The 17,818-nt window shown below is 39.6% G+C and overlaps 1 protein-coding gene across 1 annotated transcript in view; it reads left to right on the plus strand.

Moving 5' to 3' along the window:
- Positions 1-17,818, plus strand: part of CHCHD6 (coiled-coil-helix-coiled-coil-helix domain containing 6) — a 301,834-nt gene that overhangs the window by 196,763 nt on the left and 87,253 nt on the right. The window contains exon 7 of the mRNA XM_054975161.1: positions 6,616-6,751. Within this exon, the coding sequence (XP_054831136.1) occupies positions 6,616-6,751 (136 nt within the window). The remainder of the gene's footprint in view (positions 1-6,615; positions 6,752-17,818) is intronic.

A 17,818-nucleotide genomic window follows, 5' to 3' on the forward strand; every position in this document is an offset into this window, starting at 1 on the left:
AAGCAGTTTACTCATCTGGCAATATGATAACCAAATGTATCTAAGGACTAGAGTATTTGGGGATATGGCAGAAGTCATCCTTCCATGGTGATTCCTGCCTCCCCCATAATGTCTGCAAGTATTGTGACTTGCTCACTTCAGATGAATTTCTCCACCATCTTTGTGGCTGCTATGCATAGTTGTATATGGATTCCTCTAGCCCTTTATGCTGTGCAGGATGGTTCCAATTCCACTGGTTCATGCATCTTCCATGACTTAAGTGAGTGCATTGGTGGCTTGTCTGTGAAAAGTACCTGGAAGCACATGAAGCTACCTTATACTAAATCAGACCGTTGGCCCATCAGGGTTAGTATCTATTCAGACTGGCAGTGGCTCTCTAGAGTCTCAGGCAGAGGTATTTCACATCACCTACTCCCTAGTTCTTTTAACTGAAGATGCCAGAGATTGAACCTGGGACCTTCTGTATGCAAAGCAGAGGCTCTTCCACTGAGCCACAGGCCCTCCCAGTGGGCCCAGCCCCTGCTGAGGCACCCTAGCCCCTTCGACTTGGTCTGCACTGCTTAACTCGCTCCCTCATTGTGCCAGCCAGGAGCATCTTCAGCTGTGCTCCTTGGGTAGAGGCGCTGGTACAGTCGCCCTCCCTGCTGCTACCAACCAAGTTGGGTGGCCTGGGAGGGGGGTCATCCTGGATGTGGCTTCTATGGCTGCCGTATCTCTACAGGAGCTGCCCACTGACTGGGAGGGGGGGCGGTGAGTCAACACTTCCTGATAGTTTCTAATTCATATCATATAGCTCTGGTTTTTCTGCATGAATACTGATGAATACAGACAAAAAGAGAGAGAGTTTTGGGACAGTTCATATGAACTTAGCCCCTTCTGCAAGAATTGCTGTGATCTCTCAAGTCAGTCCCAATAGTGTTCCCATTCCCAGGCATACAGTCAGTAGGATCTACAAAAGGAGAGAAGACTGATTATGTGGCAAAACTGTGTGCATACAAAGAGGTATGCAAATGTGGAATGCCCTCCTTTAAAAAAAACTTCCAGAGCCATACGACATCATACAAGTGATAAATAATTACTTCTCTTGCCAGTCCTTCTCACACATAAATTAATCCTCCTTTCTTGCTGAATGTTCTTTTAATCTAGCCCATATTTACAAAGTGTTTTTGTCCATGATGGAGCTCATGCTGTTTTCTCTGCTTCACCTATATCCAGGATTTCTGTTCCATAGCAGGCTGTCTACTGAGCACAATCGGTTGAATTCTTGGCAAGCGACTGTTTCTCTGCCTTGTGGATGCATCCTAGCTCTTTCTCTTGCAAACCTTGGGTGCCGCACATTGGTTTTGCCCAGTAATTGTAAATACGGATAGTGTCTGTGTATGTTAAGGTGAAGTGGCATGTTCTTGATTGGTTGAACTATCTGACTACTGCTCCCCCCACCCCCCGGACAAATGCACTAGCTTGGAATTGTGAAGATTCTTGCTTTACTCCAGGACACGGTGTTTCCTCCTTGCATTTTAAATCTGTACTATGAGACAAATTTGCCAAGACAAATGAATGCAACCCTTGGCTGGAGCAAGCATTACCTGCCACTACTAGTAGGCCAGGAAAGGGTTAAAAAAAGAACCAGTTCTGAGCCACTACATTGGCTTTGACTAAGATAAATGCCTAATTCACTCCCACCATCCTCACTACTGCTAGTAATAAAAAGCTTGCTTCACATATTCACCCCACCGCAGACGTTTCTCTTAAATTAAATATCAGGAGGACATATAATAGTATGATTCCACGCCAAGCCAATATTATCAGATTGATGTCAGCAGTGATAATAGAAGAAGGATAAGCTGATGAGATTTAGTTTATTAAATAAAAGGAATGCATGGAGAGGGGGGATTTCAGGATTTGGGGACTCTCAGTGTATCAAAATGTAGTGAGATCACTGTTTTGTTCTGTGCTTATCCCAAGGAATGCCAGACAGAAGGAAACCTTTAGAGCTCTTATTAGGGGGTAACCTCTTCCTTTTATTTTCTCACATTTTACATCCCACCCTTCCTCCAAGGAACTCAGAGAAGCATGTCTGGGGCGAGTACATTTTATTCTTGTGAATTGGGTTAAGCTGAGAGAAATGTATCCAGGGTCATTCAACAATCTTTGGTGGTTAGCTGGAATTTTAACCCAGGCCCACTGTGCTGCATTGGATTGCTACCCTAAGCTTGCAAAATATAGCATTTACTTTATGAGGAATTAATGTAATTATACCTCCAATAAACTAAAAACTAACATAGCTGACGGGAGAAGAGAAATAATTGAAATTCTGAGCAACTTAGGTTAGATTGCAAAGAAACAGAAGTGATAACAGCAGAAGCGAACTGACTGCATTTTGAACTTGGACTGAAACATATAAAACAAGCCTGACTCTGGAATGAGTGCTCTGTACATGTGCGGAAACATTGAGGTGGGTGTCAGTTGCAGTGGCTAGGTGAAGGGCAACCAGCACACAGCACTTTCCTTATGGATCCATGACATGCAAGGCAAAACATCTTCCATCCAAGAATGATAGCTGGGTGTCAGCATCACCTGGACCTGAAACAGAGGGGCTGCTGTCAAGATGGCTTCAATTCTGGAAGGATGGGTGCTTGTAAAAGAGTGAACAGTCTCTAGGCCTGAGCTGTATAAAGCTGAATGTTGCATATGTGCCAAGTAGGCAATAAGGTAGATGCTGGTACGGAGTTGAGGGTGTAGTATTAAGGGTGCTCCTATTAAAGCCTAGACCGGCAAGACTCATCCTGAAAGGGGTTCTAGAATATATGGTGTCCATTTTAGGGCTCTTGGACATGGTGATCCACTGGACATCTTCTAACGCTATGTTTTTCTCAGATTTTATCAGGTGGCAGTTTTAAGAAACTCCATGGCTCCTTGTTGCTCAGGCTGTATAACAATGCCAAACTCTGTTTGTAACCAAAAGAAAATAAGCTTAACAGCTTTCATGACTATAGAGAAAAGGCTGAAGCTGTGAGTCCACATGTGTCTGACACACTGATGTTTCTTGAGTTTGTAAGGAGTTGCTATCAAAAGATGGAAGCACAACAGCAGAGGAGTTTCAGGCTCCAGGACTGGATTTGCTATCTGGCCTGTTGCATTTCCACTATTTTCTTTATTTGACCGTACACGTGTGATTTTCTGGCCTTACCTCATTTCCTTGACCTACATTTCTTGAGGCCTGATGAAAAAGTTCTGCTCAAGACAAGGTTACTGCTAAAATTTCATTTATGTGGTGGAGTTCTGCTCAGCTGCAAGAAATCCTTTTATACTGGGCTCATCCATATTGAGTAGAAAGAAATCACACAGCACACTGGCCTCCAGGGAGTTGCTGTGTTGATGCTGGTAATTTCCATGCGATCCAGCTAACCCACAGAGCAAGACAATTAGACATTCTGTCAGTTCTCTGGTACCCCTACAAGGTGGATTTGGTAGCAGTTATGCCTCTAATAGAATATTTGAATCACTCTCAAATAACATGGCCAAGAAGTAGCATTCACATCAGACCAAAAGCAACAGAGCCCAAAGTTATAACCTGTCCTCAGGTCAGAGAGTTTTCTGCCTTGCCCAAACTCCTAGCTATTCTGCCCTAAGTTGAGTATGTAGTGGAAGCCAGGAATGTTAGAAGTTGGAGATTCATTGTGTAATTTATGAGGCATCAAGTCAAGTGTGGTCAGTCCCAAAATCAGTCTAGCATTGATAGCCAATTCTTTACAGTGGTTGAGCCAGCAGTATTGAGACCAAATATAGAATACCCACTATATGTCTAGTAGCATCCTTATTCAACCAACATACGCCTCTCTCTGCTTCTTGTCAGCTGGCTGAAGTTTCTCACTACCTCTTTGCCTGGAATGGTTTGATTGCAGTGTTTAATGATTGGTTAATAGATAATCACTTCTGCATAACTCCATTTGTATGGGCTGCTCTGTAGAATAATGGTGTACAAATATCAGGCACTGCAGCTGTCTTCTAAGCAATAGCTTGCATTCCACCACCATTGGAAGAAAGAGGCTGCGGCAGATATGTTGGTCATACTGATTCATTTTTAATTCTTTGTAATTTTAATCATATATTAAATCCTCTATTTTTCTTCTATGACAACAAATTCTAGCTGAAAAACATCAGTCTTCACTGGTACAAAAACACACAGCAATATCCCAATCATTCAAACATCTATCCATATATCCATATTTATAACTAGGTAGCAACTCACATATTACAAATGATGTTATAGTAATTTGACACTGAACCATAACATTAAATAAAATTACATATAATAAGACAATCTATTCATAGTAAATTTTAACACAATATTTAGTGGGATGAAAAGATCTTTACCTGCTTACAGAATGCATGTAGTGTTGGACCTCAGTGCACTAGCAATGCAACAGAACTAGAACTCTGGGTCTTGGACATTTTAAAGTGCTAAACAGTTTGGGACCCAGGATGCCTGGGACAGTCTTCTTTCATGTGAACACTTGGGTTATCATTTCCCCCCAGAGATCCTTCTTCACGTGTCTTCATTGTCTGAAATATGTTAGGTGTATACTAAGGCAAGAGCTTCTCTGTAGTGTCATCAAGGTTGTGGAACTCCCTCTGTAAGATTTGCCCTACCCTGTTGCTTTTGACTTCCTGACATCGTCTTGGAACTCTTTGTTTCAGGGAGCTTTTTCTATATGAAATACTGCTGTTTAGTTTATTTTTAATTGCATGGGGAAAGTCATAAGTGCTGACTTGTGTGTGTGTGTTGGTTTCTGTTTTTGGACTTCACTCAGGTTATTCTGTAAAGTGCCTTTACTCAGTGATTTCAGTAATGGATGGGAGGGCAAGAGTTAAAATAGTTTAGTAAAACAGAGATAGCCTTGCAGAGATAGCCTTGCTTCTTTGTGCTCAGTTTAATTCTGTGAGGAGATGGAATCTGAGAAATTTTTGAAAAGATCTTAACAGGTTGGAGCATTCATATAGGGAGAGGGGCTTCTTAAAACTATGCAAGTTCTAAGTAATTTAGTTTCCATAGAGACTGAAAAAGAAGTATATTTGCCCATAAACAAACAGGTAGACCATGCAGCTGTATTACAATAGGCCAGAAGACAGGTTACTAAGTTTTACACTAGTAGTTTTAAAAGAGATTCCGTATACAGCATGTCACAAAAACAAGAATGATAGAGCCCAGATCTGTTTTTTGTAAAAACAAAACAAAAGCAAACCCCCCCCCCCCAAAGTTGGGTACTAAAGAAACTGGGTGCAGAATTTTTTTTTTTGGTTTGGTGCTGTTCTTAAAAAAGGCCATCTGAATATCAGCGTATCAGTTATCGTCTAAGCTGCTAGGTACAATTCTTGAGAACTCCCAAACACCAAATACTTCGAGTGAATGTTCTGAGTGAAGGAGCTCCCATGAAGGAGAATTGGGGAGAAAATATCAGGCAGAGAAATCCCAGACTGGATAGAAGCAGGCCCATTTACCTTCTAGAAATTGTGGATAGATCAAAAATTAGACTGTTATATATTGGGTGAAGGATGGTGCAGTAACATTGAGCTTTGCAGTAGACATCACATTTTCAACTTCTCTTGAAGTTACAAAATGTTCTGCTAGCTTTTTAAAAATAAACTTTCTGAGTTAAAAACCTAATTTTAAGAGTCTTAACTTTCCCAATGAATGGAGGGATTTTGTAGTATTTCCTGTCCTAGTTCTGTTTGGTATTGTTTCCAAGGGGCTCATTCAGATGATTAGAATGATATTAAAATTACAGTGACAGAACAAAATACCAATCTTATGAGTTTCTGAAGCTCCTTGTTAAGTTCTTTCCTGTTCCAAAGGTTTGGAAGGCATTTCATAGGATTCTGTCTCTGTGAAACAATTAACTCCCTCCAGTTTTCAGGGCCACAACCTGGGGGCGATCTTTTCCCCTCAAGGCTGTGTGTTAGAGAACTGGAGAGAACTGGAATCAGTTGACCCTGGCTGAGCAAAAGATGTTGATTCTTTAAATGGAATGCATGGCTGGCTGTGGCTGATAAATGCTAAGGTCTTGCCCTTGAGCCTGTGGTCTGAAGCTGCAAGGTAAAAGAATGTCCTACTAACATCTTTTTAGAGAAAAGAATTTAAGGAGCGATTCAGTTGTTACAGCCCTAGGATTCAGCCTTTGGCAAGAATAGAAGCACGCCTTCTCTCTGTTTTTCTCCCTTTACCACATAGAGAAAGTAATTTGTCTACTGGTCAAGCTGATGCTAGAAGAATATCTTTCCAATAACTCTTGTTTGTTCAATAAGGGAAGGGATTAACATTCACAAGCATATGAAATTGCTTGAGTCAAACCACTACTACGTAGGGATCTTCTATGTTATCTATTCATGCCTGGCCACAGTTTTAATAGGACTCAGGTAGAGGACTGTGCCAGTTCCAACATCCTTTTAACTGGAGGTGCCAGAGATTGAACTCAGGACCTCTTACATTACAGTGTGTTACTTTAAAGCCATTGTGTTGGTGGTGTTAGCACTACTTACAGGGCACTGTGGGCAGCATTGAAGAAATAAATGAGAGCAGGGACTGTCAGTGTTCTTTTATTTTTGTCCCTACAGACGGAGGAACACACAGCCTATATGTGCAAACCTGCAAGCAGAGATCCTGAAGTGCTACAATGAAAACAAACACCAAGTGCTCAACTGCTCAGAGCTAGTCAAGGAATATCGGCGCTGTGTTAGCCTGGCACAAAAGGTAATTGTAGCTTTCTTGCCAACTTCAGTTTACTGGTTGAATTCATTTTTGTTTCCCCGAGGTAATGTTCTTCTCTCAGTAATGCTGTTCCTGGTGATGGCAAGGTCAGTTAGAAGATCCTTCTAATATCCAAATTCTCCCTCTTGCTCCAACTGCTGAGACTTAGAGAGCTGATTAACATTACCATAATTGCAACTACCACATAAAAAATGAGTTGTCTGTCACAAGACTGTTTTCATTCATGGAGAAACTTTAAAGCTGTGGAAGCAAATATGATATCTTGCTCCTGTTTTCCTGGTTTAGAGAGATGACCGCCACCCAAGAATTCATCCCAGTATATCAGTCATTGTGATTTCATTCTGTGTGTTTAAGCTAGAACCTGACTGCAAACTAGTACCTGGCAAGGAGGGGGCTGGAGGATTAGTCATAAAGTTCCAAGTGTAGAGTACTTTAGTTCTTTCAGATTTTAATGGCTCTGGCTGAAATAAGACAGTGGTTCAGCACCTTGCTCCCTTCTAGAATGTCACATTTAAAGAGACAGAGACTGCAAAGAGCCAAATGGCTAGATAGTAAATCTTTCCTCTTGAAGCAGGAATAGCTGGATGGGAGAGTGGAGGTGGACTCTTCCAAAGGTAGATTATAAATTCTCTGGACACAGAGGAGAAGTTATCTTCCATCTGGAGGAGGCAGAAGCCATGAACGACTAAGCTTTTACCTAAAGACTCCATCTTGTTCATATGGCAAGGGACAGTAGGGAAAGATACAATCCCCGAGATCCAAGGTAATGCTGAACTTTAAATTACTGCAACTTCAAGTAACTATAGACCATCCTGTTTAAATGTTGTTGAGGATAAGTACCGACTCAGTGTAGGGAAAAGGTTGGATAAATCTTTTAATAGGCCATGTGGTTTGCTTTGTAAGATGTGCCTCTTTCTCTGGCAAATGAATAACTTTTGGGGGTGGATCTGGACATTATGGAGTGACGGAGCTGCTGCCAAAAAAGTTTATCCTGTGTTTTAATATCTTGGTGTTGCATGTTTTTCAAATTCCTACCAGTCAGCGATGTGGAGTGTGGTGAGAACGCACACTATGTAATTATATTGTAACAAGGAATAAGTAACACTGCACATTATGGTAGGAAGACAGAGAACATGTCTTCCATACCATATAATTCTGTCCTTAGTTTCAGTGGTGGCATAGTCTCTGTGAATTTCAGTGCATTGGATCCACTGATGAAAAGAGCTGGAAGGGATCTATGATGTGGATAGTGGGACTTGCATGCAGTGTAATAAGGTGGACTGTAGTAAGGAGGGGAATTGGTTAAGAATGAGGGGAAAGGCTGGTTAGGTCCAGCTCAATCTGTTTTTTCCTTTGCTCATCTTGGAAAAATTAGTCACTAAGTATGGCAAAAAAAAACCCCTGCCATGTGCCATTTGAATCTCAAGAGGAGGAATGCTCCTTGGGTAGTATGGTTTAAAAGAGGGAGATGGTGACCTCCCCTTTTAACATCTCTTCTTCCAATTATCCTCTGGGGAATTTACTTTTTTTTAAAAAAGTCAGTGCTTCCATGTTCATTTGTGTATTATGTGTAGATGCATGTATGTAGACACATGCCCATAGACTTGACCGTAAGAAATGAAGAAGGCATTAGATATATAATTGCAAGTTTAGGTTTATTATGGCTTCTAGTCTGGCAAGATTATTATTGTGCCCCAACATTGTTAGAAATCTTAGAAAAGTAAAACTAGTTATTGTTTAAGATGCCATAACATCTTTTTGTAATGCCGAACACACACTTATCTTTTACTACATGCACACAGAGTTTGCTTTGGCAGTATACCTATGGAGTCCACACCGCCATGCTCATGTCTTTTGCAACACAGATTAATAAAATGTTACCTGTGAAGTTATTCCAGAAGATGCTCAGTCTATGGAAGACAGGATACTTTGAAGCTGATTCCCAACCCTTGCAGCAAGAAATCCAGGCTCTTGAGTAAATGGGTTTTATTGAGATATCTTGGCTTTGCCATACAAATGTCCATAGGATACACAGAAGCAATTAAAGGCGTCTGGCTGTACACAGGTTTCTTGTTAAGAATGATGCATTGAGTACATGATACATTATATCTACCCCTCCACATGTCCCCCACCCTCCTAGCCCATCCAGCAGAACACAATCAGTAGCGGGATGGAAGAAGCTGTCCCAAGGCTGCTGCGGTGAGCCATCTAAGATAAGGGCTCTGCCGTCCTGGAATCTGGAAAGCAACAAGGGAACAGGTGCACGAGGCTATTGCAACATATATCTAAAGCTGGGTAACAGTATGGAGGGACTGGGCAATGGACCTGACATTTAAAGAGCAGCTAAAATGGAATGGGGACCCTGAATTCTCCAGTCTAACGTAAAGGTAGATCCAAACTAATAGACAGTACATATGCCCAGATATATCTTTTACTTGAAAATGAGTGGATTAGTCTAAAACAGTTTTAATTCAAGGCACTTTTGAACTCACTGGCCCTTGAATCACGCAATGGATCTTCCATATACACTGCAGTAATCTGGAACTAGTGCAGAATTTAAAATGTCCTGTGAGGTTTGCAGTGTGCAGGGGAAGAAGGGGTGTGGCATCATCTGATGCTTCCGTTCTGTATGTAATGCCAGACTGACCGTGCATTTCCTTGGAGGTTGTCATAGCTCAGGGGACTTCAGATTTGCAAAGTTGAATTGTGCATTTGCAGGCGGAAACTTGGAGGTCAAGGTGATTTGCTGAAGGAGGGGTGAAATTCTTGTGTATGTGGAAGAGGCTGAGGCTATGTAAAGAGAGAGCCACTTTCCTTTCCATTGATGTTGAGAGGAGGAAACTGGATGCCTGATTTAAGTATAACATGAAACAAGCTGCCAGCCAGCTCCCAGAAGAAGCCTCAACAGAACAAGATGGGGAAATTGTCAAGATATATTAGCTCAAATGTTGTTGCATGTCCTGGTGGATTTTTTTCCCTTCCTGTTTACAAAGAAGGTCTTTGTATATCTGCACATCAGCAAGGTTAAGGCTGCCAGAGAAAGGTCTTTTCTCTGGTATCTTTTGAAGTCCCTGGCTCCCAAAACGTGTGCTTTTCTTTTTCTTCCTTGGCTTTAAAATGAAGCAGACTCTGCATAGCTGTTGCACATTCTTTTACCCAAGTAGCTCTCTACAGAACACACCTCATCCCTTGCCAACCTTCGATATGCAAGCCTCCTGTCCTACCTCCTGTAAATCAGGCTTGTAGCCGTTTTTGTTGTTGTTAAGTATATCTTTAGCAAATGCATTTACCGATACATCTTTATAGCACACAGTGCAGGAGGAATGTGATTACCAAAGAAGACAGATTGCATTAAACTTCAGCATATTTGCAGGCTGCTGCTCCAAACACGCTTGAGAAAGGGGTTGGGAAGTTGCCAGCCCAAAGCCCCAACCTGACATTATTACAGAGTAAATTGGAAGCTGAGTGACTGGTAACGGTAGAGGGCACTGAAAGATCCTATTAACTTGAAGCTTTTTAAAATAAATAAACCAAATATCTAAGCTAGGCTACTTCTCCAGGACTTCCATGTGCCTTAAACCTTGCTGGAGATTTTACAGAGAGCTCGAAGACAGAGTTGCTGGTGCTATATTGAAGGCTATTTTAGATTAGTTTCAAAATCAAAAAGAGTCCAGTAGCACCTTTAAGAATAACCAATTTTATTGTAGCATAAGCTTTCGAGAATCAAGTTCTCGAAAGCTTATGCTACAATAAAATTGGTTAGTCTTAAAGGTGCTACTGGACTCTTTTTGATTTTGTTACTACAGACTAACACGGCTAACTCCTCTTAGATTAGTTTTTTTCAGGGGGCGACAAGGTGACAGGAAAATCTTTTGTTGTTTTTTGTGGGATTTTTCCTCCCCTAGAGGCTACTGCAGAGCAGGTAGCTGTGAGGTCAGATGCATCCTCAGCTGGGGATACTGTAGATCACAAGATTCAATGTTAAAACACAAAAACATGCCCTTTCAGGAACCTGTAATGTTCCTTGAATTCCTTTTGACCTACCAGTCAAAAACATGCAGTAGGTTTCCTATCTGTTTCTGCCATTTGTAATTGACAAGTTTAAGTGCTTTGGGAGCAGGACAAAAGAGAAGTAATCAGTCTTCCCTGCCCATCCTTGTACACACCATTAATTTGTTGTTAGCAATCACTGCTGCAAATGGAGTGAATCTCCATGGGGTCATCATGAAGGCAAATTTACCCTGGTTCTGACTCAGTTAAAATGGGTCTTTTCTGTCCACTAGGATGAAGAAGTGTTTTTGTTAAAAAAAAATCTTATCCATTATCCACAAGTCAAGATCAAGGACTGAGACACTGGAGGGAAAGGAACAAGCCAGCAAAAGGAATCTCTGTGTCATGTGACTGCTGTCACATGACACAGTTAATAGACATGGTGTTTTGATTTGTTTACCTTGGAATAACATAAGAACATAGAAGCCCTGCTGGATTAGACCATTGGTCCATCTAGTTTCCAACATCCTGGTTCAAACAGCAGCCCAAACAGCTGCTCTAGAGGGCCAACCAACAGGGCATAGAGGCCAAGACCTTCCACAGATGCTGCCTCCTATGGTTGACATTCAGAGGTTGGCAGTCTCTGTATATGGTGCTTCTCTTTACTCATCTGTACACTTTACTCTCTGTACACTTTCTCCACTTCATGCATAATGTTATAAACCATGATATAAATCATGTCCCCTCCTCACTGACCTATTTTCTAAACTGAGAAGTCCCAGACTCTTTAGTCTTTGCTCATAGGAAATGTGTTCTAACCCCTCCCTTTGGGTTGCCTGCTTCTGCACTTTTTTGAGCTCTTGGTTTTGAGATGTGATGACCAGAACTGTCCACAGTATTCCAAATGGGCCTCATCATAGCTCTGTACAAGGGCATTACAGTTCCCTAATAATCCCACTATGGAATTTGCCTGTTGCACATTGCACACTGAGTTGGCATGTTCATTGAGCTGTCCATTAGATAGTGTTCCAAGATCTCTTTCCTTTTCAGTATTGACCAGTTCATAGCCCTTCAATATATATTTATTTCAGTACATTATTTATTTATTCAGTATACATATATATATAAAGTTTTGAATGTTTGTTCCAATTTGCATCACTATATGCTTCATTTGCCGTATTTTTGCCTACTCACCTCTTGAAGCTCTTCATAATACCCCTTGGTTTTCACTATCCTGAATAATTTGATATCAGCCACAAAATTAGCCATTGCACTGCTCACCCCCAATTCCAAAACATTTATGAACATATTCAATAGCACTAGTTCCAATACTGATCCTTGTGGGATCCCACTGCTCACTTGTCTTTGTTGCAAGAACTGTCCAGTTATTCCTACTCACTACTTCCTATCATTTTTCCAATTTTAATTCATAAGAGGACCTATCATTCTCTCTCCTGACTGCTAAGCATATTCAGGAGTCTTTGGTGAGGTCCCTTTGGAAGTCCAAGCATATAACATCTATTGGGTCATCATTTCCCCCATACTCATTAACCTGCTTGAAGAACTCAAGAAGGCTGGTAAGGCAGGACTTCCCTTTGTAGAAGCCACACTCATTGTCCCGCAGCAGGCTTTGTTCCTCAATATACACAGTAATTTTATCTTTGATAAGTTTCTACTAATTTACCTGGAACGGATGCTGAGCTAACTGGTTTGTAATTTTCTGGATCCCATCTGGACTAGAGATGGGCATGAACCGGAAAAAAACCAAACCATGTGGTTCATGGTTCGTCAAATTTCACGAACTTTCACAAACCTGCCCCTGGTTCGCGAACCGGTTCATTTGGTTTGTGAAAATGTCACATCCAGGTCAGAAAATCATCACTTCTGGGTCAGCAGAAGGTCACTTCCGGGCCACCAGAAGTTACTTCCGCGTCAGAAGAAGGTCTGCAGGAAGTCCATCCCCTGTTGCCTAGAAAACTGATCGATTGGCACCGGGCTGTCTGCAGTGATGAACCAAAAAAAGAACCAAACAAACCAGCCTAAAGTTAGTGGTGGTTCGTCAGAAATGGGATCTGATGAACCATGGTTCGCGAACCACGAACCAGCCTGGTTCATGCTTAACTTGGGTTCGTATTTCAGTTCATGCCCATCTCTAATCTGGACTCATTTTTAAAAATCTGTGTGGCGTTTGATATTTTCTAGTCATCCAAACTAGACTTCAGGTAGTAGAACAGATGTTTGTATACATGGATGTCACTGAATGGCCAATATAGAAATCAAATAGATTATATAACTAGAAGCAGGAGAAGCTCTGTTATCTCTGCTAAAACAAGAACATAAGTTGCTAGTATAAAAAATTAGAATAAAGCTGAAGAGAAATACTATAACATTCATAGTGCTAAAATATAATCTAAATAGCATTCCTGAAAAAAAAATACTACAATAATCAGTGCAAAGAAATAGAAGAGAACAACAACAAAGGAAGAACAAGAGACCTGTTCCACAAAATCCATGAAATAAAAAGGAAATTCAAACCATAGCTAAGGCTGATGAAAGATCAACACAGAAATACATTATCTTATCAGGACAAAATAAAGGAAAGATGGAAACAATACTCTGAAGAACTATACAGAAGAGATGAAAGAATGATAGATTTTCTTTTGATGAAGAACTGCAGTTTTAAAAAATGAAGTGTAAGCTGTACTCAAAGCAATTGGAAGAAACAAAATACCTGGAGTAAATGGGATATCAGTAAAGCTGTTTCAAGCTACAGAAACTGAGTCCCTCAGAATCTTAAGAATATGCCAACAAATATGAAAAACAAAACAATGGCCCACAGATTGGAAATACTCAATTTACATTCCAGTTGCAAAAAAGGAGAAATCAAAGACTGCAGCAACTAGTAGATCATCACATTAATTTCCCATGCAAGCAAAGTGATGCTCAGAATTTTACAACAAAGACTCTTACTATATATGGAACAAGATGGACAAGAATTTCAGAAGAAAAACAGTTTGTGTTTTATAGATTACAGCAAAACCTTTGATTGTGTGGATCATTAAAAGCTGTGGATGGTTTAAAAGATACGAGTATGCCACAATATCTTATTATTTTGATGTGCAACCTGTACTCTGGTCAAGAGGCCACTATTAGGACAGAATATGAAGAAACAGAATGGCTTCCAGTTGTTAAAGGTGTCAGGTGCTCATTAGCTCCCTACTTGTGCAACCTATGTGGGACAGAGGACCTGAAGAGGAAGCGGAAATTCACCATCTTGAGTGTGGGAAAGGTTGAAGACTTCACCATAGACTATATTATAGGGAAAAAACGCCCGACATTTTGAAGAAGAAGGGAAATTCGCCATTTTGAGTAAGGGAAGGTTGTGAATTTTACCATAGACTGTACCATAGAGAAAAGACACCCGGCATTTTGAATGATATAAAAATTGGACTATTAATTTAAGATGCAATACGGGAGTTTAAAGTGACAGGTGAGAAAACGGAGTTGAGAAAGAGAGCGGATTCGTGGGGTGCCAAGGCAAGTCCAGCAATGGCAAAAAAAGATAAAGATAGAGACTGGCAGATGGCGATTGAAAGCTTGGACAAAAAAGTGACAGAGGGCAATAAAGAAATAAATGAAATTATAGAAAAGACACAAGAAATGTTACAGGAATCGCAAAAGCAGATACGGGAGTCACAGCAAAATTTATTGAAGGATATTAAAGAGGCTATAAAATCTGAAGTGGCAGAGTTGGCGAAAAATATTGATGAGATAAAAAAAGAGTTGCAAACAACACAGCAGAAGGTACAGGCGGTCGGAACTTAGAACGGATGGCATAAAAGCAGAAACATCTGCATTAAGTGACAGGATGGTTGTGATGGAATGCAAAGCAATGGAACAATAACTTCGTTTTAGAGATGTTCCAGAGACAATGGGAGGATCAACCTTGAAACAAATCACTGAAATAATAGCAGAATTTCTAAATAAGGAAAAAGAAGAGGTGGCGGCCAGCCTGGATATAGCCTACAGAGTGAATTCAAGATATGCAGAGCAAAAGAATCTACCAAGAGATGTTATTGTCCAGCTAACTACAAAGAGAATGAAGGAGGAAATTATTAGAAAGCATTTTGAATCCCTGTTGGTACTTGAGGGGACAAGGGTCAGAATTATGAAGGCGTTACCGAGGAGAGTTTTGCGAGAGAGAAAGTAATACAGAGATTTGACACAGAAACTGAAATTTATGAATATAAGATATAGATGGGAAATACCTGAAGGTTTGAATTTTGAGTTCCAAACTGTGAGACAAGCGATTAAATCAAAACATGCAATGGAAGTGTTCCTGTTGGAGAACGAAAAGGACTTACCTAAAACAAGTAGACTTTAAATATGGAGTATAAATTAATATCATGGAATGTAAATGGACTTAATTCACCCTCAAAATGCAAGGCAATATTTCATTGGCTTACCGAACAAAGATGTAATTTAATTTGTTTACAAGAAACCCATATAAGAGACCAAGATAATAAGTATTTACAAAATAAGAAATTGGGAAAAGAATTTGCAGTGGCAACAAAGCAAAAAAAAGAGGAATTGTAATTTACATAAAAGAAGAATTGCAACCAAAACTGATTGTTGGTGATAGAGATGGTAGATATCTGGCGGTGGAATTTGAGTGCAATGGGGAAAAAACATTGATTTTGGGAATCTATGCGCCTAATGGAGCAAAAGAACAATTTTTTAATGAAATAATGACTCAGTTGGATCAAATGACATATGATCGTGGCAGGGGATTTTAATGGTGTTGTGGACTTACAATTAGACAAAAAAATAAGTATGAGTAAGAATAAGATGGGAAAATTGCCAAAGTCATTTTTTGAACTTCAAAAACAAGAAAGTTTAGAAGATATTTGGAGAAAGCATAACCCAAAGACTAAGCAATACACTTTTTTTTTCAGCAAGTCACCAATCATTGTCAAGAATAGATATGATTTGGGCATCCAAAGAATTAGCAGTGTGGACTAAGGAAACGGATATTTTTCCAAAAATTAGTTCAGATCATAACCCTATGTTGTGGAGATTTGGAATGAGAAGGAAAAAACTGAGATGGAGATTAAATGAAGATCTCCTGCTTAGCCAAGCAAATTTGGATGTTCTTAAAAAAAGAGACTAAATGCTTTATTCAATACAATGTGGATCAAGGTGTATCAATTCATAAAGTATGGGATACCTATAAGGCTGTTATTCAAGGAGTACTGATAGATCTAAATGCCAGAGATAAGAAGAATAAAGAATTGAAATTGAAGGAAATTCAAGAAAAGATGACGCAAAAAGAGCAACAATTAAAGAAAAGACCAGGTAAAAAGAAATTGCAACATGAGATTAGAATGTTACAGGAACAAATAAAAGTGATGGAAAACAAGAAGGTGGAATGGGAACTGAAAAGACTGAAACAAAAATCTTTTGAAGGAGCCAACAAACCTGGGAAATATCTAGCATGGCAGTTGAAGAAAAAGAGAGAGAAGAAAATAATAAGCAAAATTATAGAAGATGGAAAAGAGCAAATGCAATTTGGAGAGCATTTTATAAATATTATGCGAAATTATATCAGAAAAAACCTATTGACAAAAGGCTAATGGAGGAATTTTTTCATAAAATGAAATTGCCAGAGGTGCCTAAGAAATTGAAAGACAATTTGAATGCTAAAATTACAGTAACAGAAATTATGAAGGCGATACAAGCAACGAAAGTGGGAAAGGCGCCAGGACCAGATGGAATTACAGCTAAATTATACAAAGTATTGGCGGATGAATTAGTATAATTGATGCAAAAAGTAATGAACGCAATATTAGAAGGACAGGAAATACCGGAAACATGGAATGACGCCAACATCTCACTGATACCGAAAGATGCACAGGATTTAACGAATGTTAAAAACTATAGACCGATATCTCTGACTAATAATGACTATAAGATTTTTGCAAAAATATTGGCTGAAAGACTTAAAACCTGGTTGGTGGAGTTTATAGCAGAGGAACAAGCAGGTTTTCTGCCGGATAGACAAATAAAAGACAATTTAAGAGTAGTACTGAATGCAATAGAGTACTATGATAAGAATCCAGGGGGAAAAGTCGTTTTTTTCTTTGTGGATGCAGAAAAAGCTTTTGACAATTTAAATTGGGACTTTATGTTTGCCATGATGGAAAAGATGCAAATGGGCAAGATGTTTATTCAAGCAGTGAAGGCAATATATAAAGACCAATCTGCAGCTATAATCGTAAACTGTGATATAACAAAAAAGTTGGAAATCAGAAAAGGAACAAGACAAGGATGTCCACTCTCCCCATTGTTGTTTGTGATGGTATTGGAAATTCTATTGAGGCAGATACGTGAAGATGATATGATAAGAAGCTTGAAAATTAAAGGATTCTCATATAAAGTGAGAGCTTTTGCCGATGATATTATGGTGATAGTGGAAGATCCAATCCAAAATATGCCAAGATTGATGGAGAAAATAAAAGAATTTGGGGATTTAGCAGGATTTTACGTGAATAAGAGCAAATCAAAATTAATATGTAAAAATATGTCTAAGCAAGAACAACACAATTTAATGGAGATAACAAACTGTGAGGTAGGCCATAAAATAAAATATCTAGGTATTGAGTTGACTGCGAAAAATATTGATCTTTTTAAAAACAACTATGACAAATTATGTCAGCAAATAGATATGGACATGTTGAAATGGAACAAAATGAATTTATCATGGTTGGGTTGCATTGCTGTAATTAAGACGAATGTACTTTGGAGGATAATGTTTTTAATGCAAACAATACCAATTGTGAAAGATAATAAGCAATTTGAAAAATGGCAAAGGAAGATTTTGAACTTCGTATGGGCAGGGAAGAAGCCCAGAGTCAAGATGAAGGTATTATATGATGCTAAGGAGAGAGGCGGACTACAATTACCGAATTTGCAATTGTATCACGAAGCTATATGTCTGGTTTGGTTGAAAGAGTGGATGTTATTGAAAAACCACAAGCTATTGAAGTTGGAAGGATATAA

The sequence above is a fragment of the Eublepharis macularius genome, chromosome 4 (genome assembly GCF_028583425.1).
Source record: "Eublepharis macularius isolate TG4126 chromosome 4, MPM_Emac_v1.0, whole genome shotgun sequence".
Taxonomy (NCBI): Eukaryota; Metazoa; Chordata; class Lepidosauria; order Squamata; family Eublepharidae; genus Eublepharis; species Eublepharis macularius.